The following is a 24,532-nucleotide window of genomic DNA, read 5'->3' as shown; positions in this document are numbered from 1 at the left end:
AGAACAAGACACCGAAGGATGGGGTGGTTCTTACAGTGCTGGGTCCTAGGACCTCTGCTCTGACTTTCCCTCCACACATTCCTTGCTGCGCTTCCCTGGGGAAGGCTGTGTAGTGCTTGCTCACTGTTTACCTGTCACCTGGCCAGGTGCCTGCCTCACAGCAATCACGGTGCCTGGTCCTGGGCTCTTTGCGGGCTGTGTGCGAGGGCCGATCACTGGGGTCACTGGTGACATGTTTCTCGGGAGTGAGATCAAGGCAAAGCCTGCCTTTGGTTGGCGGAAAGGGATTCTGTCCTGGCAGGGATCTCCAACAGGTGTCCACCCTGCCCTCTTGAGCTGGTGCCCGGCCATTCCTGGGTTTGATGTGGTAATTAAGTGACACTGCCTCCCCCTTCCCGGTGGTGTCCCAGTCAGGAGCTGTGCCTACCACATCCTGTTTTGCTGGGACAGTCAGGAGCGCATTCTTTGGCCTCCATGTCATAGGCAGAGCCTGTTCGCACCAGGTCCTGGATCGTTTGAGGCCACTGGGGCCCACATTCCCCCGGTCTGGCGTCATACATGTGTGCCGGTTGGACACCCGCGTGGATGGTGGTCACTGTTGTCTGCTTCTGCTGTCACTTGTTCAGATATGGGAGGAAGGGAGCAGGTGGGGAGGTGTGAGGAGCCTGAGATGCTCTGCTGCAGCCGTATACACCAGGGGGCCAGCACCTGCATGACTGTTACCCTGCTGTTTCCAGAAACCCGTGGGATTTGCCTGCATCTCATTTGGCAGACACAGATGCCCCTTCAGTTACCAGAGGTTGGCACCCCCGTGCCCCAGGAGAAGTCTGGGCAGCCTTCCCCTGCAGGCGCGTGGTGCTGTGGGGAGACAGAGTGGCCCCCACCCTTTGGCCCCAGCGCCCAGGCTGCGTCTGCCTGGAAAAGAGACCCAGAGTTTGGGCATCGGCCCAGGAGGCCTGTGATCACCCTCCACAGGGCCCCAGGGGTCCCTATAGAAGGGACGAGCTTGAGAGGAGGGATGGCACTGGGCACCTTCTCGTGCCCTTCCCTCACCTATGTGTTCTTCATGATTCCCTCCATCACTCGCTTGTTCAGGACCAGCCCTGCCACAGACCTGCGATAAAAAGATGACAGGCCCCATCCCTGCCCTAGGGAGCGTCCCTCCTAGTCCAGAGAGTGTCAGCACCTTGGTGGGAAGTATCTCAGTAGGCTCGGGTAAGGAAGCAACAGGTGCAAGGGCTCCCTTTTGTGTCGAGTGGGGCAGAGCAAAGGGCTTCGGTGAGGCAGCCACTCTTGCCTGCTTGCCATCAAGCGTGCTCGCTGGGATGGGAAAGGGACTGTCCCGCGGGTCCCCACGCGCAGCCCACAGTCCGGAGGACACGGGGTTTACCCAGGCCAGGGTCGCCCAGGTGTGTCTCTGGAGAGGTTGGGAACTGCGCCCGGGACCCTGCCCGCCGACCCCGTCCTCCCCTCCCCGGCAGGAGCGGCCCCCCTGCCCCCTGGGTCCGGGCACCACGTCAGGCGCCGCGTCTGTGTCTTCTGGCTTCCCCACAGGCCACGCGAGAACCGCCTGTGCCCCAGAAGCAGGATGAGAAGATGGCAGGCTTCCTGTTACCTCGGGGCACCGGCAGCTTCCGCAGGTTCACCCGGGAGTCCCTGGCGGCCATCGAGAAGCGCATGGCGGAGAAGCAAGCCCGGGGCTCGGCCGCCTCGCAGGAGAGCCGGGAAGGGCTGCCCGAGGAGGAGGCTCCCCGGCCCCAGCTGGACCTGCAGGCCTCCAGAAAGCTGCCGGATCTCTACGGCAACCCGCCCCGAGAGCTGATCGGGGAGCCCCTGGAGGACCTGGACCCCTTCTACAGCACCCAAAAGGTGACGGCCGCCCACCCCTGTGCCCACGCCTTCCTGCGGCTCCCTGTCGACAGCAGATAGGGAGGGGGCCTCGCCTCCACGTGGGGCTGCGTGCGGGGTAGGCTCCCTGGGCTTCGAGGGAGTGAGTCATTGGTGATCTATATTCCGATCATCTGAATTTTGTTCCGGAATAAAAGCCAGAATGACGCAGCCTGATACGGTTTGGTGTTAGAAGGGAAGGGGCGGGCAGAGCCGTGGTTGTCTCGCCTCCTTGTGGAGTGCCCTATTCTGGAAGTCATCTGTGCTTAGACTTCCCCTCTGGCAGACTTCTCCCCGTCTGGGGTCCCGGAGCACAGCACGTGGTCCCCTCTCCTACTAAGGACACCCTGTGGCCCGCACGCTCTGGCGGGAGGGTTTGCCGGGCGTTGGCCGTGCCTGGGCAGCTCAGGCTGGGGGCCGAGGCAGTGGCTCCTGGGCCTCGCAGGCTGGCAACGGGGACTGTGAGGGCCGGTGGGACATCCGAGAGGGGTGGGGAGGGAGCTTACCCTGCCATTGTCCCCCTGAGTGTGGGGCGGGGAAGTGGCTTTTGTCCACCGGGAAGGGTGACTCAGGCTTCCTCCCAGTAAGCATTTGCACCCAAGAGGTGAATTCCCCCCATCTGGGTACCCTGCCCCGGCCTCACCTCTCAGACCACCAGCAGACATTTGGTGGAGGCCTTTCCCCAGACGGCCAGGTCCTAAGGAAGAAGGTGGCTGGAGGGCAGACAGAGTCGGTGTTCACAGGGCAAGTATGAGCATGCGGCAGTGTAAGTCCTGTGTGTCTGTGTCACCAGGTGCCAGTGTGTGTGTGAGTGTGTGTGTGACCGTGCCATGAGACTGCATTTAAGAGACCAGGAACCTGAGGGTGGGCGTGCTGCACAGTTGTCTCCATGTGTGATGTGAGTGGGTGTGCGGGTCAATGGGTAAAGGGAGAGCCCACCCAGTCGACATGCGCAGTGAGAGAAGACACCTCGCACCTGCTGGCACTTGCCCCTGGTTCAAGTGACACACGTGAGGTTGAGGTCGAAGGCTGGGGCGACAGTTGGGCTCAGAGTAAGGCTGGAAGCTGGGGTCCGTCAGGGTAGGTGGGCCTAGGTCCCAGTTGGCCAGAGCGGGAGGTAAGAATTAGGGTGAGGGTTAAGGCCAGAGCTGCTGGCCAGTCCGGGTTTCAGTGGCAAATGAGAGCGGCAGTTAGGTGGGAGTCAGCTGGGACCGGCCGGAGCCGTGGCAGGAGGACCCAACTGAGGATGGAGGGGAGACTGGGCTGGGCTTTGGGGGACCGGGTAAGAGTTGAGGCTGGAAGCGGCTGGGGACACTGGCTTCCATCCCTGTGATCAGGAATACTTGAACCATGGCCTGGGTCTGACTGTGGCCTCTAACCTTCTGTCTCTCCTTGCTGCCCCCTGGCCACACTGCCTGAAGTCCCGAGGGGTGACACAGGTACCACAGCAGAACTTTTTGTCCTGACACATCCAGTCAGCTTATCTTTCCAGCTCAGATTAAATAGAACTTTGTCTCACCAGCTCAACCTTCGCAGAAGCACAACCCCTGAGCCACCTCAGCTGTGCTGGGCTTAGCCTGGGTAGCTGGTGGGGGGGGGGGGGGGGTGAGCTGCTGTCCTCAAGGGCTGTATCTGCACGTGGCTTAGCCTCCAGCACCTCCTGTCCACTCCCACATCCCACGGTGCTGTGTGGACAGTGTCTTCTGGAAGCCTGCAGACAGGGTCCGCCTTGGGCTGCTCAAGACCCCCCCCCAGAAAGGGGGACACCCGGGTGGCTCAGTCAGTTAAATGTCCAACTCTTGATCTCAGCTCAGGTCTTGATGTCAGGGTTGTGAGTTCAAGCCCCACAGTGGACTCTGTGCTGGGCGTGAGGCCTACTAAAAAAAAAAAAAAAAAAAAAAAAAAAGAGGGGCGCCTGGGTGGCTCAGTTGGTTGAGTGTCTGACTCTTGATTTCAGCTCAAATCGTGATCTCATGGTGTGTGGGATCAAGCCCTGAGTCCACCTCTGTGCTGGTGGCAAGGAGCCTGCTTGGGATCCTCTGTCTCCCTACTCTCTGCCCCTCCCCAACTCGTGTGTGCATGCACACACACAATAAATAAATAAATGAATAAACAAACAAACTTAAAAAAGAAAAAAGACACCAACCCCCCCAGTGGGGGGAGATGCTAGGTCATCGGTCATCTCCTCTGGTGGGGGCTGCAGGGCTGACACCTGTCCTGGACTCAAGGAGACAGGGCCTCAGGGCTGGGGTCTGCGTTTTGCCATCCCTACTTCTCACCTGTTACAGTCTTCTCGAGGACCAGCTCCCTCATCAGTCCCTGTGGCCCCAGCAGGCAGGGAGGGGTCGGCAGGGGGAAGGGGAAGGAGCTGATCCTGGCCAGATCCTGGCCTCTGCTGTGATAACAGCTCGGCTGGGCGCATGCGAGGCCTCTTCCTGTTAAGGCCGTAATTTTGAAACGAAACTAAGTCCTACCCAACCTGGCATTCGCCTAAACTTGACCTGATCCCACTGCAGCCGTGGGCAACACCGTGAGGGCCCATTGACCTGCCAAACACACCAGCTGCCTTCCTTCCTCTCCCTCCCCCTCTCTCAGTCCCTCTTTTTCTCCCACCCCACCCCTTAGCCAGGGTTCTAGGGCTCTGAGCCAACACCTGCCCCCCAGAATCCTCTCTCCACAAGGGCCGAGGGGCCACCGCCCCAACCTAAAACACCTCTCTGTTCACAGACCTTCATCGTGCTGAATAAAGGCAAGACCATCTTCCGGTTCAGTGCCACGAATGCCTTGTATGTCCTCAGTCCCTTCCACCCTATCCGGAGAGCGGCTGTGAAGATTCTGGTTCATTCATATCCTTTGCAGTCGGTCCGTGCTGTGCATCTTCTCTGGGCCCCACGAGGAGGTGGGCAGGGTGTTTAAGGCTGAGAGCAGGGCCGTCCCGAGGGCCCAGGCAGCACAGTCATCACCTGGTGGCCGGTTGGATGGGCAGGCTCTTGGGCCCCACCCCACACCTGCCGAGTAAGCCTCTGCGTTTCAACAACCTCCCAGGGGATTCTCAGGCACGGGAAAGTTTGGGAAACCCTGCTTCTTCAGGAGAGAAACGTCCTGGAAGCCAAGCTACTAAGGGATCCTTAGTAGGGATCCTACTAAGAAGACACAGGCCTGTCAGGGTCCCCTGACTCCGATATTGGCTCCAAAGTCCCCTCCCGCTGCCTCCCCACCCCCTTGCAGGGATGGCAAGCAGGTCACCGGGGCTCAGCCAAGAAGAAACCGCCTCCCGGTAAAGAGGCCTCTGGTGCAGTCACACGTGGGCATCCTTCGAGGGAGGCGACACTTGCTTTTTGATTAGGTGTTGACAAAATGTTTGCAGTTTCAGAGTTATCTCAAAGAACTCCGGTTAGCGTTAAATTATATAAACCGCAGCCTAAAAAAGCTGCCGGCTGTGGAGGAGCGCTCTGGGACTGCTGCAGTGTAATAAGGGACGGGACTGGCCTCGGGGCCCCAGGGGGGCCTCGTTCCGCCGCGTGGGACGTGGGACGTGGGACGTGGGACGGGGCGCCGGCACTCAATCGCAGCAGTTCTGCGGACTTCGGGAAAGGGGCCCCACAGATGGGGAGGTGGGCAGGCGGGGGTCCGGATGCAGCCGGAGGCATCTGCGTCTCAGTGCGCCCGCCTGGGCAGCCTTCCTTGGGCTGGCGGCTGGCTGGGCTGTTAATCGAATCAGGGCCGCTGGGCTCTGCGGCGGTGCGATGAGTCGTGGGTGTGGCAGGCGGGCCCAGTAGCCCTCCCCGAGGGCCCCGCTCCGTTCCCCACTCTGGATGGACCTTTTCTGAGGCCAAGGCAAAGACCCGTTCACCTCTGGGCAGGGCAGGAGGCTTCGGGAAAACACCCTGCCCCGTGTCCGCTAAGAGGCGGACAGCTCAGGGGCTTCTCCTGCCCAGGCGGGGATGAAGGCTGCTGCTTCCTGGCCCCACTTGCTGCCCACTTGTGCCTGAGCCTCACCCCAGGGGTTAAGCCGAGGGGCGCTTTGCCAGATTTGCTCTCTGCACGCAGCCGCGCTCTCCCCTCCTCCCGCTGGCTCCTGCCTTTCTCACAGGGCTCCAGAGACCTGTGTGTGTCCAGGGAGAGTCTCACCCGCAGCCCCAGCCGCGGCTGTGGCAACTGCAGGGTGGTCTCTAGGGTGGACAGACGCCGTGGGGGAGGGGCCATATTCCGGGGACCGCCTGCCCTTCAAAGCGAGGCGCCAGTAGCTCGAGATTGAGTTTTGAGCCGTTCTGCCCACTGCTTCTAAACGCCCCGTAGATGCCCGGGCACTCTGCTGGGCACCGGGGTGTAGGGAGCTGAATAAGACTCTGTCCTTGGCCCCTTGGGAGTTTTGCAGTCCCCCTAAGAGTGATAAGACAGCTACAGGAACGGTTGTCATTCCTGCCAGCGTGTGGGCACAGCCTGGTGGGGGCAGTGCAGCGGGAGGGAAGGCCGGCCTTCTTGCTCACTCTGAGCTGGTCCCCGCCTCACTCCAGGGGTGGGGCCTCCCTGAAAGCATTCTCCGGCTCCCACCTGGGGCTTCTCCTGCAGGTATCTAACCAACCCAGCACTGTTTGGCAGCCGCAGCGGGCCCCCAGGGATGCGACAGCAGCCCCAGGATTCCTCCTGCAAGGCTCTGGGCCGGGCGGGGGCAGGGGTAGGCAGATGAAGCCAGGGAGGCAGTCGGGACACTGGAGTCCCCAGCCTGGCCAGTGTCCATGGAGCAGAGGCCCAGCCTGTGGGGTGCTCGTTCCACCCAGCGGGACCCACCCTGAGGCCTCAGCGCCGGCCTGTGTCCCCCAGGGTCGCTGCCCCAGGGAAGTGGCTTGCCATCATTGAGGCCCCGCGACGGTCTCCCAGGGGCTGCCTTGACAAGCCACTGCGTGGGGATGGGAGCGCTCTGCTGGTGCGCCCCCTGGTGGGCTCAGTGCAGCGGGGGAGAAGAAGGGTCCAGATCCACAGGATTTGGGAGCAGCCTCCGTGCCCTTGAGCCTTGCCATTCAAAGAGTGGGGCACAGACCAGTGACGCCCGCATCATGAGGGTCTTGTAAGACCTGCCAAATCTCGGGCCCCACCCCACCCCTTGCATTTTCGCCAGGGCCCCGTGATTCGGGCACACGCCGCCCTGGGCAGTCGTTTACAAGTGTTGGTCTGTGAGGGCCCCATCATTTAAAATGCTGATTCCTGGCCCTTTCCAGACCAGAATCCCCGGTGGGAGGCCTGGGAGTCCACTAGCTTTCCGTGTATTCCTTTTCTTCGTAATTGAAACATAACCCACATGCCACACAATTTATCATTTTAAAATGTACCATTTAGCGGATTTTAATGTATTCCTAAGGTTGTGCAACCATCACCGCTCTCCAATTCCAGCACATTTCATCACCCCAAAAAGGAACCCTGTGCCCATTAGCAGTCGCTATGCGTTTCGAATGCACACAGATTTCGTGTTTTGAATAGTGAGTTTTCACTCTGCTGACATTCCTTTGTATTGTGGTAAAACACACACACACACACACACACACACACACATACACAGACCCCAAAATTTAGCATCTCGAGCCATATTTAAGTATACAGTTCAGCAGTGTTTACTATATGCATATTGTCACGCAGCAAAGCTCTACGTAACCCTTCTGCGTCTTGCAAAACCGAAAGTCTGCACCCATGGTCGGCTCCCGTTTTCACATCCGCTGACACCCACCGAGCCACACAGTTGCGCATTTCTGCGCCGGGCCCTTCGGAAAGGGCAAGGGAGCAAAGACAAACTTAAGACAGGGCAGGAGGGCAGCCCCTGCTCTCAAAACCCACTCACTAGTAACAGTCCGGGCACTCACCGGGACGTGCTAGCGAGCGCCCCGTAATTCAGTCCAGCTTCGCTCTGTGCTCCGCCCTTGCAACGCGTCCCTGGGAAGTGGCCTACAAAGTAAATATGGGTATGTAGAATTATTTTTTTCCAATGTATTTTTGTTATAATCCTGCAGGATGTGTTCCTGCCAGAATCAAATAAAAGAAACCAACTGAACCCCCGATTGCACCGCAGCCACATTCAGAGAGGCCTCACGTTCACGCCGAGAAGCTTTCTGCCTTCCTGGGTGCACAGGATCTGTTCACAAAATCCTCCCACGTTTCTCTAGCAGATTCAAATGGGCAATCAAACCACATGTGTGTGTGTTTGTGTGTGTGTATGTGTGTGTGTGTGTGTGTGTGTGCATGTTCATTGAATAGCACAAATATATGAACATGCCCCCCACGGCATCCCTTCTGTTTGGGAGGGTTTTGGTTTTTTTTTTTAACTCCCCGGGATCTGAAGATAGACGGGCCAAGTTTCAGGCATTCCCCACCACCCAGGCAGGCAGTCCTTGCTGGCATTTTAATCATGAGGCTGGGAGTGGGTGTTTGGGGACAATGACACGACAGGATTGAAGATGTTCAGCTGAGCTCAGACCTCGAGAGCTGGCCTTTGCCTCTGCCCACACACGGGGCCGGCTCAGTCAGTGGCCTGAAACTGCCAGACGATGCAAGCAGGTGTGCCCTGGCCGGCTGTGCCCCTGACTCATCTCTCTGGTATCGGCTGCACGCTGAGCTCCATGGGGGACCTGGGGATGCTCTGGGCAGAGTCATGTGGACTCCAAGCACCTCTAGGCAGGAAGAGACCACCCCTGCCCAGCCGTGGGTGCCCGTCTAAATGACTCCTCCAGGAAGCCTTCCTGCCCGGCCAGGCCAGAGGCGGGTGTCGTTTCTCATACCGTCCTATCTCGGAGCTCTTCAGACGCCTCCCTGTCTCCCACCCGGGGCCAGGTACACGTGCTCCTTAGGTCTGTTCTTTAAAATGGCAGCTAATTGCGATCCTCCCCCGGGTGGCAGTCTGCTCACACTTTACAGAGCCCGTCACTCATTGGCTTACTGCCCTGAGAATGGCAGAAGCCAAGTGCGGGGTAGCATTCCCCCTTGGCGGGTGGGGACCTGAGGCAGCAGGACTCCCCCCAGCCCTTCAGGCTGGACCCTCGGTGTCGTCACGCAGAGACAGGGCAGCCGGGCTCAGCGTGGGGGGCTCTGTGCTGGGCCAGCCGGGGCTCCAAGCCAGGCCGTGCATTGACCAGCTTTGCACCAGTCGTCTGTGGCTGCCGCAAGGAATTACCACAACCGTAACGGCTTAAAACAACTCAAATTCATCATCTTCCGGTTCTGGAGGTCAGAAGTCCGAGAAGTTCTCACTGAGCTCCAATCAGGGTATCAGTGGGGCTGGTTCCTCTCTGGAGGCACCAGGGAGAATCTGTTTCCTAGTCATTCCCGGTTTGTAGAGGCTGCACGGACTCCTTGGCTTGTGGCCCCTCCGTGTGCAAAGCCAGCAACCGCTGGTGGAGTCTTTCCCACCTGGCTCCTGTGTCCCTCTTCCACTTAGAAGGACCCTGTGCTGACATTGGGCCCACCCAGACAATCCAGGGTAATGTCCCTTCTCAAGACCCTTAATTTAATCATACCCACAAGGTCCTTTTTGCCATATAAATTAACATTCGTGCTTGTCAGGGATTAAGATGTGGTTGTCTGGGTGGTGGGGGGTGGAGGGCTGCTCTCCTTCCTGCTGTAGTCACTAGCAGCCTAGCCTTGTGCCTCAGTCTCCCCCCGTACGAAAGGGAGACCAAATCCCCCCTCATAGAGTTGTGGGGAGAATTGAATTCGTTAATGGTTGGTTACAGAGAGCAGAGCCTGGCCCCTAGGAAGGGCTCAATAAATATTTGCTCTTCAGGGTCGTTCCTTTCATATTCCGGCAGTCACCTGGGATCCCCAGTAGTGGATCCATGGGGGTGAGTAAAGCTGGCTGAGGGGCGAGTTACCTGCCCAGTAAGGAAAGCCTTGGCACAGAGCCAGGGTGTGGGGAACGTATGCATGTGTCAGGGAGAAGGAGTTAGGCTCGGCCCTGGAGACCTGAACACAGGCAGAGGGATGGGCAGCTGTCGGGCTGAGGGACATCCCTCCCCCACCCCCCACACACTCCCACCCCCATCCCCGGAGGGATGTCCTCCCACCAGGGAGGAATCAGGACTTCCTGGAGCCACGGCTCTGAGCTGAAAGGCTCTGCTTTAACTAAGGGAGATTCCCAAAGCCTGATCTTCTTTTACCTCAGGTGAGAAATTGGAGAATTCATTATAAACTGGGGGTGGGGCTTGGGGTGCTATTTCCTAGTCCCCTAGATTCCCTAGACAGACGACTAGAAGCGCCGAGGGCTCGCACCTAGATTCTCCGAGAGGCCTCCCTCGCCTCCCCTCCCTCCCCAGCTGGGGCAGCGCCGCACTCCCCCCACAAGTCAGCACCCCAGCTCAGCCCAGTCTCCAGTCTGACTGCACCAGGCTCCGGCTCAGACCTTGCAAAAGGGTGGAGCTCTACTGGAGAGGAAAGAGGCAGGCCCCGAGGGCTCAATTACTTCAGCTCCCTGGCAGCCCGTGGGGATCCTGGGGATCGCAGGCGGCCAGCTGCTGCACGCGGGGCTGGGGCCGGGTCGTGAGTCTGGGGGCAGCCAAAGGGAGCCGCGGTCTCAGCCTCTCTTCTTTGGCTGGGGAGGGAATTTGTGAGAGTACCAGAGTGTCCCTGCTCTGGATCAGGCCCCTTGGGGGTGCCCTAGCCCGTAAGCGGCCCAGGGCCTGCCCCTTGCTCCTCCATAGACCTTGCCGAGGTGAGAGAGACCGTGGGGGTCAGTTACAGCTCCCTCCAGCTTGACACAGCAGAGAAGTAGCCAGAGGGTCGGGGATCACCCAAGGCCTGCGGCAGTTCAGTTCAAGGCCAAGGGCCCAGAAGGATGCCCAAGACGCAGTCCCAACATTTGAGGAGCTCCCCTTCTCCTGGGGAACAGATGGGCATTGCTATTTTGGGAGCAACCGCACACGAGAAGAGATGCCCAATGCCCCGGGGTGCAGAGGCTGCATCCACCCAGTAGTCAGAGCAGGCTGCTCAGAAGGGGTGCTCCTGCTCAGAGGGCGTGCTCCTGCTGAGGAGTTTCTTGACAGAGGAGGAGGGCACTAGGTGGAGCGTGTGCAAAGGCGGGAAGCAGTTCGAGAAGCCGTCACCTGCACCCTCGGGCAGTGTGTCCTGATGAGGTATGTGAGTTTTCGCAGCCGAACGTTCCTTCAGCGAAATCCTAGGCCCAAGGCGAAAAGCCTTTGGGGCAGTGGGGGAGAGACCTGGGAGCCCCACTGCCAGGGTCCTCCTCTCCCCCCAGCCGTGGCCCCCGAGGAACAGTTTATAAATCCCACTTCCCTGTCACGGCGCTGAGGACAGCACTCCGACGCGGCCGTGGGTGAAAGCCTCCGTGGTCTGGGTGTCTTCGCCCCTGCCCTCCAGGATGGACCCTCCATGGAACTCTACTAAGGGTGCGGTGTCAGCTGCCGGGTCCCTGGCGGGGGCTGCAGGGAGGGGAGGGGACAGGACCCGCCTCGGTGGGAAGAGGCCGGCAGGGACTGGCACAGCCCCAGTGTGTCCCCCTCGGGGCCCCCGCCTCATCGATCTGGTGGCACCGGCCTGGCGGTGACAACCCCAGGGGCAGGACCCTCGGGTGGGAGTGGCCCGGCCGGCCCCCTGCACGTGGCTTTCCTTGACCTCCGCGCCACATTCTTCAGTATGCTCATCATGTGCACCATCCTGACCAACTGTGTGTTCATGGCCCAGCACGACCCCCCGCCCTGGACCAAGTATGTTGAGTGAGTATCTTCAGGGCCTCTCTAGCCGGCCCCGCCCTCCCTTCCTTCCCAGCCCCTACGGGGGCCCCTGAAGTCACCCCAGTAGTCGCCCGAGGGACTTGCCCACCTGGAGGGTCCTTGGCCCCGCCCCTTCCTTCTCTGGCCCCTCCTGGTCCTGCCGACTTCTCCCCTTGAGCTGTGTCGTCAGGGGAGGAAGCCCTCCGGGTTAGCAAAGTGGGAGATTCCTCCCTGACCCGCCCTAACAAGGACTGAGCACACTGGGGAAGGCTCAGAAATAAAATCCTAATAATTTATCGAGCACTTAGTGTATGCCGGGCCCTGCCACAGAACGGTAAGCCTCATGTCCTTTGACCCTCGGGGCAACCCGATAGGATGGGTACGGCCACTGTCCCCCTTTGACAGGAGAGGAGGCCGGGAATGGGAGGCGCACCTCATCCGACGTGGCGTGGCTAGGGGGTGTGGCAGCCGGGCAAGGCCCAGCACGGTCCCCATTTCCTCCCTGTCTGTACTGCCTCCTGTGACCGTTTGCAGTTTCAGAAAACTGCCTCTAGTCCTTTCTTCTCAAATGACAGTACCTTGCCCACAAGTTCTAAAGAGACCTAATAGGCCCTTGGGGCATTCGGTGCTGGTTTTCGGGGAACTGACAGAATGTTAGGGAAGCCTCTCTTACCAGAGTGGCTTGCCTTGTGCCTCTCTGTGTTCACACAGGACCCCCAGTGTCCTCGGTGCCTCTGGGATGAGGGAGGTCGCACCGGGGTGGGGCAGCTCCCATTCCAGTCCGTGGGCCACAGCCCTGGCATCCGGGCATTGGGATTCTTCAGCCCAGCCCACCCAGCCTCAGGTGCTACAGCCTCAGCCCCCTTTCCCAGCCCACCCTGGACCGTTGTATACACCCTCCTGCAGGAAGTTGAGGATGGGCTGTCTCTAGCCGCGGAGGAGCCGCAGCAAGGGGGAGGGAGTGACGTGATCTGAGTGTCCTCCCAGGGCCGACCCAGCGGCCACCATTTTCCCGGTGAGGTACATGACCCCCAGGTCTGGGGTGAGGAGGGGAGTCGAGGGCCTTCTTTGGCCAAGACAGCCAAGGGGCAAAATGGAAAGTTCAGGTGGGCACACGGCGGGCCCTCAGCAGCGTCTAAGGAGCACGTGGCTGTAGAATCAGCCCGATGTTTGGAACAAAGCTCCCGCTCACGGGGCGTGGCAGAGGCCCCGGTCCGAGGGCTCCGTAAGAGAGGGGCCATCCAGGGCCCGTGGCACGCCTGTGAGGAACCTGGCCGCCCTGGCCTGCGGGCTTCGGCCGCCCTGAGAAGCCTCGCCGGTCTCTCCTCCCAGGTACACCTTCACTGCCATTTACACCTTTGAGTCTCTGGTCAAGATTCTGGCTCGAGGGTTCTGCCTACACGCGTTCACCTTCCTTCGGGACCCATGGAACTGGCTAGACTTCAGTGTGATTGTCATGGCGTAAGTACCTTGCTCTCTGGGCCGCGCCGTGCCACGCCAGGCCGCAGAGAGGGTCGTGTGCACCCTCCCTGGCCCCCGACCGCCAGGCCCTCTCGGCCCCCTACTCCAGTCCGTGTAGAGCTTTGCATTTCTGTAGAGCAGGAGGAAGACAGGACGGACGCCCTGAGCTCATCCTGGTGGGCCGTGGCGGGCAGCCTTACGGGCGCCTCTGTGGCCCCGTGGCAGCCAGGGACATCATTAAGATTCAGGCTTAGCATCCTCTGCCCTTTCCACCAAGGGAAACCAGTGTCACAGCCCCAAATCTCTGAGCCACTGTGAACAATGACCTGGATTCCCTGGGGATTAAGAATGAATCAGCAGGAAAGAGAAGGAGCCTGGAGAAGTGACCGGGCATCCCCAGGAGCCCGTGCCAGGCACACCAGTGCCGTCTCCACTCAGAGACTCCCCATGTGGCACGTTCTAAGGCACCGGTCACTGACATGATCCAAGGGATCCTCACACCGGCCAGAGAGGTATCGCAGATGGGGATTCCTTGTCCCCATTTGACAGATGAGAAAACAGATGCCAAGGACACACAAGGAGCCTTCCAGAGAGTGAGTGTGAATATCCGCGGCCCTGCTGCCGTGCAGGCTGGGGCCTCGCTTCTCTGTCTAGAAAGAGACCCTTGCTGAGGCTGGGCTGACGCGTTCCACTCGGGGTGTGCCGGCGACGGATGCTGCATTCTGGTGGGGGTGGCTGATCAGGGCGGGCCTCCTGGGCAGGGGTCGTGGCCCGGGCTCGGTCCTCAAGCCCTTTCTGAAAGCCTGATGTGTGCACAGGACCCCGTGTGCCCAGGCCTGGGCACCACACCTTGGCAGGAAGCGGAGCCTCCGCTCCCCAACTTTTGGAAGCACAGTGTTGGCCCGGCTGGAATCAAAGGTTCAGTTCAGCGCCCACCTTCTCAGACTCTCAGATTCACCGCATCCGCCCGTTCGCGACAAGGTCCGCTTTGCCCCGGATATGAGCAGTCCTGCTATCAGCTCAGCCATGCCATGGGGAAGGGAGGGGAGAGTGGGCAGCCGGACCCTGCTGATGGGGCACTTTCCAGCTAGCTGGAGAGTCTGGTGGTTAGAAAATGCATCAGGACCTGTGTTTCTAGGTGCATTGCTTGCAGACCGACTCCAGCTCACCAGTTTACAGGTAGGGGAACTGAGGCTCAGAGAGGTGCTGCCCCTTGCCCAAAGCCAGTGTAGACCTCGGCCTGGGCAGAGCTGAGTGAACAAGGGAGAGCGTAGTGGGGAAGGAAGCAGGACGGCAGGGGACAGCCGTGTGGCTTTGCAGGCCATCCTGCAAGCCCCGGGGGGGGGGGGGGGTGGGAGCCACGGGCAGTTGAGAGCAGGGAGTGACATGAGCTAAGCTACATTTAAAAACATTTTTTTAATGTTTATTTTATTTTTGAGAGAGAGAGAGTGTGCGAGCAGGGCGAGCGAAGCAGGCTCCGGGCTCTGAGCTGTCAGCCCAGAGCCCCGATGTGGGGCTCGAACCCACAAACCGCAAGCTCATGACCTGAGCCAAAGTCAGATGCTTAACCGACTGAGCCACCCAAGGGCTCCCTGAACTACATTTTATAAGTTCACCCGGAAGCTGGGAGGCTGTTTCAGTAGCTGGGAGAGAGACAGTGGCTGGGACGAAGGTTTAAGTAGAAGAGCTGAGGAACATAGTCAGATTCTGGATGTACTTCAAGGGCTGAAAGGAGACCCCAAGGTGGTTTCGGTTTGGGCAGCTGGGTGAACAGGGTTACCGTTTGTTAAAATGGAGGGTGAAGGGAGGAGCTGGCTGAGGGAGGGAGGAAATCAAGAGTCCAGATCAGAATGCATTAAGTTTGAAAGCAGCCAGGGTGAGATATGGAGCAGGCAACTGGATATTCCGGTCTGGAGATCAGGAAAGAGGTCCAAGGTGGAGGTATATATTTAGAAGCCATCAGGGTGCAGATGATGCTTGCAGCCGGGAGACCAGATGAATCATCTAGAGTGAGCATGGCTGGGGAAGGGACAGCGCCTGGGGACCACACCATGGGACGCTCCAGCATCTCGAGGTCAAGAAAGAAGGGGTAAGCAAAGGAGCCTGGAGGGCACTGCCAGAGGGGGTGGAGGAAAGCCTGGACAGAGGACTGTCCTGAAAAGCCAGCTGAGGAGCGTGACTCCACTTGAAAGAAGCCCCGAGAAGGCTGAGGAAGGTGAGATCCACGGCAGGACCGTTGCAGTCCACGACGTGACACCGCCGATGACCGTGACAGCATTGATGGCCTTGGCCAGAGGAGTGAGGGGACATACGCCTGATTAAACAGGGCTCAAGAGAGAGTAGGGCACGTGTAGACATCCACCTTGTGGGGTTGGCTATAAACAGGACTGCACATAAGATGCTGGCTGGGCTTGGGGAGACCGGCAGAGGAACACGAGTAAAGAAGGGAGGTGTCTTTGTAAGGGGGTGCGCATGATCCGGAGCGGGGGGAAGGGAAGCTTGGCGTTGGAGGGGGATGCGTCGCAGGAGCAAAGCCCTTGAGCTGGCCCGAGGGCTGGGAGTCCAGGGCCCAGGTGGAGTAGGGCACTGGCCTTAAGAGCCGGGAGGGCAGAGTTTCAGACGGATTGGTAGAGTCGGTGATGAGAGAAGAGGAATTTCTCTTCCGATTGCTTCTATTTTCTCCACGGTGAGAAGCGGGATCATCAGCTGAGAACCCAGAGTGGGGAAGAATGTCTGTGGTTTGAGGAGAGAGGGAGCCCTCTCCACGCAGAGCTGAGACGTTGCACTGACTTGGGAAGGGGGTGGGATTCCCATGCCAGGCCCAGGCCCCGGGGTGCCCTGTGGGAGGCGGGCAGTGATCCATGGGCCCCCTGAGGGCCTGGTGTCACAGGAAGGGGGCTTTGGCAGGACAGGACACGGCATCTGCGTGAGTCTTTCCGACCTTCCCATCCTGGAGCCCGAACAGGACTGTGTCACAGCAGCCGTGCTCCCAGACCCTGGGTCTCTTGTTTGACAGTGGGAACCAGGCTTTGGCCTGTCTTCAGCCCATGTCTCTGGGAGATGTTCTGCACGACCTCGGGCCTTTAGCAAGCCCTGCTGCCTCGTCTCATGAGAGAATCTCGGTCTCGACCCCCGGCCCCCCCCGCCCCCAGGACACTGCCTCTTCCGCTTGGCATCATAGAGCAGCTAGGTGTGCCTCACCGAGGCCTGCCTGCCTCCCCTCTGTACCGGGGCCAGCGGTGACAAAGCAGAAGGGAGCCTCAGAGGCCAGCAGGCTATTTCCAAGTTCCTGAGCATGTCACAGAAATGGCACTCACTTCCCCTGGGGCCGCATGGACCCACCGGAATGTCAGGTTTCTGCTCTGGGCTGGATTGGCCTGGCAGCTTTGAATGACGGCGGTTCTGCCTTATGAAAACAGGGACTGCCGTGGTGATGCAGCGGCATGCATCCTGCCGCAGCCAAAGGTGTTCGGGAACGTGGGGCTCCCAGGATAATCAGAGGAGCCTTGGGTGGCGGAAATGTTGGAGTCAATGAGACTCCCCATCCTCCGTGGTGCAGATGGGGAACTGGGGCTCCGAGGGAGCCTACCACTTGCCCCAAATTATGAAATGAATCAGCAGCAGTGCGGGAACTAAAACCAGGTCTCCTTACTGGAGAGGCACGGAGGTCTGATGTTTCCGGCCAGGTTTCCACCTGATCCCTCCCTCACTCAGTGTAGAGGCTGTGGGAGGGTCCGGGTTGCCGGGAAGCCTGCCAGGCGGCCCCCTCCCCCCCCACCCGGCCCCAGGCCAGAGTTCTTCCCGGTGCCCCTCCCGGCTGGGCATTACCTGCCAGTTAGCACAGCCTCCTACCTCCTGGGGTTGTTATGGAAACCGAACCTGGAGGGGAAGGGAGGCAGGGCAGAGAGGAGAGGGTGGGATCTACCTCTGCCCAGCAGCAGCCCTGGGATGGGGGGGGGGGGGGTCTGCATCGATAGGAGGGCTACACCGGAAGGTGGGGGTGGAGCGGGAGGGGGGCCAGGGGGGCCCTTGCTCTCGGTTCCTCAGCTTCCAAAAGGGCATCCCCCTGCCCTCGGGCTGGTGTGTCAGCGGGAACCCTCACCCAGCACCCTCTGCTCTTTCAGGGCCCACGATCACCACCCCAGCTGGCCGCCCCTGCCCGGCAACGTGGCCAGAGCACAAAGAATAGAGTGGCTTGGAGGAACGCTTTGCCAGCCTCACAGGGGCAGAGCTGTAGCCCCAACCCTGCCACTGATGAGCCTGGCCCTTTGCCAGACACAGGGTCTCTCACCACAGACCTCGGGGCCCCAAGAGAGGCCTTGTTGGAGGTCTAGGGCCCCCCCCCCATGGGACGCAGCCAGGCAGAAGGAGCCAGGGCACATAAAAGGGACAGCAGCCCCCCATGTCATAGACATGGCCAGAGACACGCAGAGCCCTCACCCAGCCCCACGTCTCACCTTCGAGACTTCCTTCTCAGGATTGCTCTCCCACACGTGTGCTGCCTTCACAGACACACGGCCACCAGCCCCACTCCCGTTCTCAGCCACTCGGCCGGCCTTAAGCCTGCCGGGAGGGAGCACACGCCTCGGGATCTTGGCTCCTCTGTGCTCAGTACCAGCTGCTGAGGAGGCAGACGATGAATGGAGGGCGAGCCTGAGGGTGTGGGGACAGCGGGACAGGCACAGACAGGCAAAATCCAAGCTTCGCACAGACAGGGCTTCCCTGGAGACGTGGGGGGACACGCGGGACCCGTAAGGGACGAGAGCGGAGACGCAGGGACGGTTGACTCTCTCCGATCTGCACGGCACTTTGCTCACTCCCTGTGACCAGAAGAGACAGCCTCGAAACCACTGTCCTGAGCAAGAAGAGCTTTTGGCCCCGGCCACGCTCACTTGTCCGGCAGCAGGAAATGGGGCCCAGAGCCACCGGCAGGCTGAACCCGTGGACTCCATGTGATGGCAACCTCAGCCGTGTTCTAAACCTGACAGGCTTGTGACAGCACCACATCTGGATGGAGAGTCCAAGCCTGAGAGGAGAATGGGGGGCAGAGGTTTGGGGATCTGCGTCATCACGGAGAATGGAATAGCCGTTACAAGTAAAGAGGGAGCTTGGACCAAATGAGTAGGTGTAGATGGGCCAGAACAAGGGAGGTGACGTCTACTCCGCATCGGATGTTGGGGCTGCCTCTGATTGCCGCACCAGAGAAAGATTTACAAGCTGAAGTAGCTCCAGGGGGAGGCACCGAAACCACACCACAGAAGGGATCTGGTGTAGCCAGAGGGAAAGCTCTGAGAATGTGTCTGCTGACTTCCCATCTCCGAAGGGATGTGGTGAGTTAAGGAGGGAGCAGGCATGGGAAGATGGGAGGGCCATATGAGCGAACATGGAGGAGGAAGCTGGTGTGAACCTAGCGTCCGAGCTGGACCAGGCGGGACCCGGCTGGCTCCAGGACTGTGCCCTGACACAGCCGACCGAGTCCTTCCCTGCCGACATCCACAGCCCAGAAGCAGATTCAGAAGCTCTGAGCGGATGGAGGGGCCCGGAGGTCCAGACTGGTGGACGGATTCCAGCTGCACTATCAGCCCACCCTTGACACTCACCTGGCCTCGCTGGCCTGACATCCTGGGTCTGATGGCACTCAGCCACCAGGTCAGACACACTTGGTTAAAAATCAGATATCCTGAGTCCCCCGTCCTTTGTTAAACATCAGACACCGTCGCTTAAATGTCAGATACCCTGGATGTGAACTCTTTGGTTAAATATCACAAGTCGCTTGCCAAGGTCCCGACGGCCCTGGTCGCACACCGTCCACGCAGCTCTTAGACACCCTGGTCACGTGGCCCATCCACGCATGCCCTCACACTCTGCTTGGGCAGTCCCCTGCCCCCCAGAGACCGACTCCTTCCCTCTGTGCCCGTGAGGACCACGCACGGATGTCTGTCCAAGCTGTAGGTAGGATCGCCTCTGTCACCCGGCCCTGCCGAGTGTCCCTCGGGCCCAAGCAGACCTAGAAGGCTGCTCGCTCCTGAGGCCGCTCCTCCTGTGAAGACCCAGGGCCATCCTTGGGAGTCTCCGGAGGGCTTGGGGTGAGACTTGAGGGGGCCTCGGCCCTCAGAGATGCTGCTGTGCCTCCATGATGATCTCAGCCAGGACCCGAGGATCCCACGGCTCAAGGCAGCCAGGCACCAGCTGATCACAGATCCCAGAAGATGCGGAACAAAACCAGGACCAGAAACTGGGCTCCCCTGTCACCTGGCCTGATACCCTGGAAAATGGTTTCCCTATCCACCCTGCTGTGTCCTCAGCCTCAGACCCCGCCGTGTGGCTTCGTGTCGGCATCCCCAGTGACATGGACAGTGAGGCAGGGTAGTCGCCTCCTGGAGCCGGTTACGGGACCGTCACCGAGAGAGCCGCCTCCTGTGTGGGGCTTCCCGTGTGGACATCCTTAAGTCACCTCACCGAGGTCCTGGCGTCAGGAGGGTTGAAATGAGGAGGAAAGCTTGAGGGAACCCTGGGCCATCCGGAGCCCTCCCTGTGGGAGGGGGAGAAGGGAGCGGGCTGGTGGGGGGGGGCCGGCTGAGGTGCTGCTTTGTAATTCCCAATAACTGTGGTTTGATTCTGCAGGTATGTATCAGAAAATATAAAACTAGGCAATTTGTCGGCTCTTCGAACTTTCAGAGTCCTGAGAGCTCTAAAAACTATTTCAGTTATCCCAGGTAAGATGCCCAGGTTTGCCTCTCAGATCTCAGCTACAAGTGACTCTCTCTCTGTCTCCCCTCCCTCCCTCCCAACCGTGTGTCTCCTATTGGCCTGTTGTCACTGTCTTGTGTGTGACTTTCCCTTGTTACAGATACACAACTGAATTTGTGGACCTGGGCAATGTCTCGGCTTTACGTACCTTCCGAGTCCTCCGGGCCCTGAAAACTATATCAGTCATTTCAGGTGAAAATCAGGTTAAACGCCAAGGCTGGAGGGACACACTCAGGCCTTCCCAGCCACCCGGGGGCCAAGGCAACCGTTGGGAAGGCCCCTCCGAATGTGCCTGTCACCAGAATACCTTTCCCAGAGCTTGGGTGGGGGGGCTGTCGGCGGCGGATACGGCTGTCCCCTCAAAGCCTCACAAAGCGTCTTCGGGGCTACCCACCCCGGCAAAGCCCACCTTCACGGATGCCAGGGGGGCACACGGCACCCCTGGCAGGTCCTGCATTGAACCCAAATTCTTCCCGAGATAGTGATGTCCTTCCCAAAGTGAACTCAGTGCTTTGAATAGCTAAACGCTTGTATATGAATTGCTTCCACTTGAAGCATCGTCCTCCAATAAGGAAACAAAAAAACTGGACTTGAGAGAAACCGCGCACACACACACACACACACACACACACACACACAGAGCCAAAAAGGAAAACTCAGGGCTGAGTGCCCGGTCTGACATTGTGCCCCCTCTGGTGACATAGCAGCCACCGCCGCTGCAGCCTCCTTTTGTGAGACAGCGTGTACTCTGTGGACAGGTGTCATCGGGCCTTGGCGTCTAACAGCCCTCACTGCATGGTGCGGTAGAGGTTTAGCAAACCGTGCATGGTAGCCTCAGGAAGAAATTCTCCTCGACAGATGTTGGCAATTGTACCCGGGAAATCTAAGCCCGGATGGCCTCTCTAGAAAGCCAGGCCACCCCATCCATCCAGGAAGGCCCTCAAGAGGCTTATGATGATTTCACAGCCCAGAGGGCAGTGCCCAGAGGTTCCTTCCAGGGCCTTTTCTGGATGCAGCCACAATCAGAACTGGAGAAGGCACTTGGTTTAAGAAGGCAGCTAGAGACAGGTTGGATGCCGCTGATCTGGGGAGGTATCAGAGCCGAGGGTAGAAGTAAGTGAACCAGATGGCCGCATCCATTGCTGATCTGGAAAGCCGTACGTCCTGGGCCCTTGATCTGGGCCCATGGAGCCGTAGCGGCCCCCAGGGAGGCAGGGGCCCTGCTCTGAGCAACCTGGAGGAGTTCAGACTCTCCTTTGGTGGGGCTAATTACCTTATAGGAGGACCCCCCACTTATGCTGGGTTCAAACTGAGCCTCTGAGTGCTCCTCCTAGCCTCTGGAACCCCATGGGATGTGCACAGGGCCTCTTGTTGCCATGCTCCCCGCGAGTGGCCCAGACTCCTGCTAAGAGCCAGTAGCAGGTGGGGCGGTCTGTGCTCAGTGCACGGAGCCACCTCCATTGGGACAGGCATTGTCATTGGCCTCGGCGCCCACATTCATGCTCAGAAGCCTCAGGGCCTGTCCTCTGGGGTCCCAGGGACAACCTCGCATCACATACCCACAAGATTCGAGGAGCACACTGACCACGGCAGTTGAGAAAAGGCAAGTTCCAGTCTGTTTTATAAGAAAGGCTAGCAGAGGAAAATAGTTCTCGGTCCTAGGGAAAAGGAGGAAGCCTGCCAACCTCAACCCAGCCCCACCAGGACCTCTTCGAGGCATCCAGCAATCCAGTGAGACAGCAGGCAACAGACTCTGAATGTGGCCATTAGAAAAATGCTGTGGTCAGCATGATGGAAGTCTCCCTGGAGGAGGTCCCCTGAGCCGAGGCTTAAAGAGCCTTGGCCCTCTCCAGACCTCGGTCTCCTCTCCCACAAAATGGGAATGAAATCGGAACGGTTGGGGCTCTTTGCCCAGCCTGTTAGAACCTCGGTGGCAGGAGAGTTTCCCAGTTGATCCCCGGGACTCTTCCCTTCCTGGGTCTTTTCAGAAAGAAGTCCATTGCTTCATTGGACTCATTCTTGCTGCAAGTGAACTCTGTCATCAATGACAACTATTTAAAGGACTGGATCCTGTGCCTCACCAACTGATTGTCCACACGGACACCATGTCCACAGACCAGGAGGTGCTTTGCTGGGCCTTGAACTGGATGCTCTGGACCAAAGATATTTTAGCCTAACAGCTGAGGCAGGGTCCAGTCTGGGTGTGCAGGTTGCTGCCCATTACCTCTTGCTCTGTGCCTCCCGCCACCTACAGGACGGGCAGGGTCCCCGGGCCCGGTGAGCAGGACCAGAGCGCGCTCACTGAGGTGTCCCAGAACCTCTGCTAGAGGTGAGGGGTGCTGGGCGACAGCACGGGAACCCACCCCCACCACTCCAGGCCCGGACCCCCGCAAGGTCCGCGCCTGCCCGGGGCGGTTGCCAACATCTGCCAGGACGATTTCCACAGAGCACGCTGAGAGCCTCTGAGCTGTGGGCAGGCGGCAGCTCCAGTGGCACGGTGGGAGGGCTTCCTCTCCCCCTCTCCCGTTTGCCCCTCGCTGCCTCCCTGTCTCGAGGTCATGGGCACAGCAGCTGTGGGCACGGCCACCACGGGTGCTCCTAACATATTAACCGGCTGGACGACGGATGGATGGAGCTTAATCTGAGATCTGGCCGCTTTGATGCGGGGTGGGGAGTGGGGGTGGGAGGCAGGGCCCTGCTGCTGGCAGAGAAGCCCCCTCACTCCCGATGCTCGGCTCGAACTTGTCATAGGACAGTAGCTCAGTGTCAGACCAAAGGCGTCTACACGTGCTGTTCTGTCACCTCGCTGTGTGGTGCTGGCTTCTGCAGGGAGCTGGGCCGTGCAACTAACGTGTCACGGCCTCTTGGCTTTGGGGGAATGGGATGCATGGGGTTGGGTCCCAGAGGGACAGGGCAGAGGAGGAAAATGCAAATTAGGTCAGCCCCTTTCTTGCCCGTGAACCTTTCCCATGGCCAGGACAGACCCCTTAGGACATTACCCACCATGACCTTGCCACACCTCTTGACAGCCCCCCATCCACCATGCACACACCACATTCCTCTGCCAGGAATGGCTTGTGTCTCTCTATCTCCGGGATCAAGGCTGATGCCTTTCCATTGCCCTGGAATGGGCCTGGACCTCCCACAGGCTACCTTTAAGCGTCCTTCCCAAGGGTCACATTTAAAGGACAAGGCCTCGCATACCTTGGGACCGGCCAGGTGGGGACAGGCTTTGGGCGTTTTCTTCCTCAAGAAACCAGCATTTCCCACACCCGTTTCATATATGTGGCTAGTGAAAAGCGAAAAGAACGGGGCCCTCTGAAAATACAAGGCCAGACTGGACTTCTGCCCTGGGGGAATCAGGGCAGAATCTCAGTCGTGGAGGAAATGGGGGTTTGGGTCTGGAAAGCCCGAAAGAGGCTTCCCTCACCTGCCCCCACCTCAGGATTGCCCATCTGGCCCAGCACCCCCTCAGGCCTGGCCCCCACCCGATGGAGCGGGGAGCACGGTGCCCGTGGGTGACCCCCCCCCTCCCGCTCATTCTTGCCTCCCCAGGTCTGAAGACCATCGTGGGGGCCCTGATCCAGTCCGTGAAGAAGCTGGCCGATGTGATGGTCCTCACGGTCTTCTGCCTCAGTGTCTTCGCCCTCATCGGCCTGCAGCTCTTCATGGGCAACCTGAGGCACAAGTGTGTCCGCAACTTCACGGCACTCAACGACACCAACGGTTCCGTGGAGGCCGACGGCCTGGTCTGGAAGTCGCTGGACCTCTACCTCAACGACCCAGGTGCAGGCTTGGTCTGTGGCCCGGGGAAGGGCTTTGTGAGGCCTCACAGGCCTCGCCAGGGGGCAGACCTCCCCCGGGGCCGTTCAGGCCCTGCTTGATCCCCCGGAGACCCAGAGGTGTGCTCAGGATCCAAGCCCCTGCCCTTCGGACCTCCGGGAGAGGACGGAAGGGGAACAGACTTTGGGCCTGCCCTTGTGAGTTCTCAGGCTCGATGGCAAGATGCTGGAGGAACAGGACGGAGGGAGTGAGCTGGAGAGGCAGACAAGGGATGGCAGCTGCCATGGCTGGAGGTGGGACTGACCCTAGAGAATCGAGAATGGGGAGAAGACCGGCCTGCCTGCCGAGAGGAGGGGTACTGAGCTGGGGTAGCGTGTGAGGCTTCCGAGGGGAGGCCCCGCCTGCCCGACATGGGATGTTTCAGCTGACAACGGTGTTCCGTGCCAGGATGTTGATTCCATACACCTGCCCCCCAGAACCCCGAGAGGGGGTGGGAACAAACTCAGTGATTGCACAGTTTCGTGCACGCCCCTCCTGTCGTTCCACTGATACGTGGTTTTCTGTTCTCCAGGCTGATGACTAGCACCTCTCTTACCCGGTGCCGTCAGCCTGGATCAAGGGTAGACACTGGTGCGAGGCCAGGTCCCAGGCCTCAAGGACCCCAAGGGGCATTCTGAAGTCAGGGCCTCTTCTGTACCCCAGACATCCACTCTGGAAAAAAGGAACAGACAAAAACGCAGTGACTCCGTTTGCTTGCGATTCAGCTGTGGCCGCATAGCCGTGGTTCTCAAACTTCCATGTGTCCCAGTCACCTGGAGGGCTCCGGAAAACACTCGCCGCTGGGCCCCAGCCCCGGAGTTCCTGAGTCAGTAGACGGGGGGCGGCACTCCGGGAAGTCACGTTGCTAACCAGGCCCCGAGTGGTGCTTGATGCCGTGGGTC

General features: G+C 59.6%; 1 protein-coding gene across 9 annotated transcripts in view; it reads left to right on the top strand.

Moving 5' to 3' along the window:
* SCN5A (sodium voltage-gated channel alpha subunit 5) overlaps positions 1 to 24,532 on the top strand; it is a 94,013-nt gene that overhangs the window by 13,880 nt on the left and 55,601 nt on the right. For 6 of the 9 annotated variants that reach the window (XM_058729447.1, XM_058729442.1, XM_058729444.1 and 3 more), the window contains exons 2-7: positions 1,555 to 1,869; positions 4,615 to 4,735; positions 11,513 to 11,600; positions 12,930 to 13,058; positions 19,909 to 20,000; positions 23,364 to 23,594. In XM_058729447.1, coding sequence (XP_058585430.1) covers positions 1,597 to 1,869; positions 4,615 to 4,735; positions 11,513 to 11,600; positions 12,930 to 13,058; positions 19,909 to 20,000; positions 23,364 to 23,594 — 934 coding nt within the window. In that variant the 5' untranslated portion in view covers positions 1,555 to 1,596. Of the gene's footprint in view, positions 1 to 1,554; positions 1,870 to 4,614; positions 4,736 to 11,512; positions 11,601 to 12,929; positions 13,059 to 19,682; positions 19,775 to 19,908; positions 20,001 to 23,363; positions 23,595 to 24,532 lie in introns of all 9 variants that reach the window. The other 3 variants (XM_058729445.1, XM_058729443.1, XM_058729441.1) reach the window with 1 other exon arrangement.

This window comes from Neofelis nebulosa, chromosome 5, assembly GCF_028018385.1.
Source record: "Neofelis nebulosa isolate mNeoNeb1 chromosome 5, mNeoNeb1.pri, whole genome shotgun sequence".
NCBI classification, from domain to species: Eukaryota; Metazoa; Chordata; class Mammalia; order Carnivora; family Felidae; genus Neofelis; species Neofelis nebulosa.
This window is presented reverse-complemented; position numbering and strand designations above follow the sequence as displayed.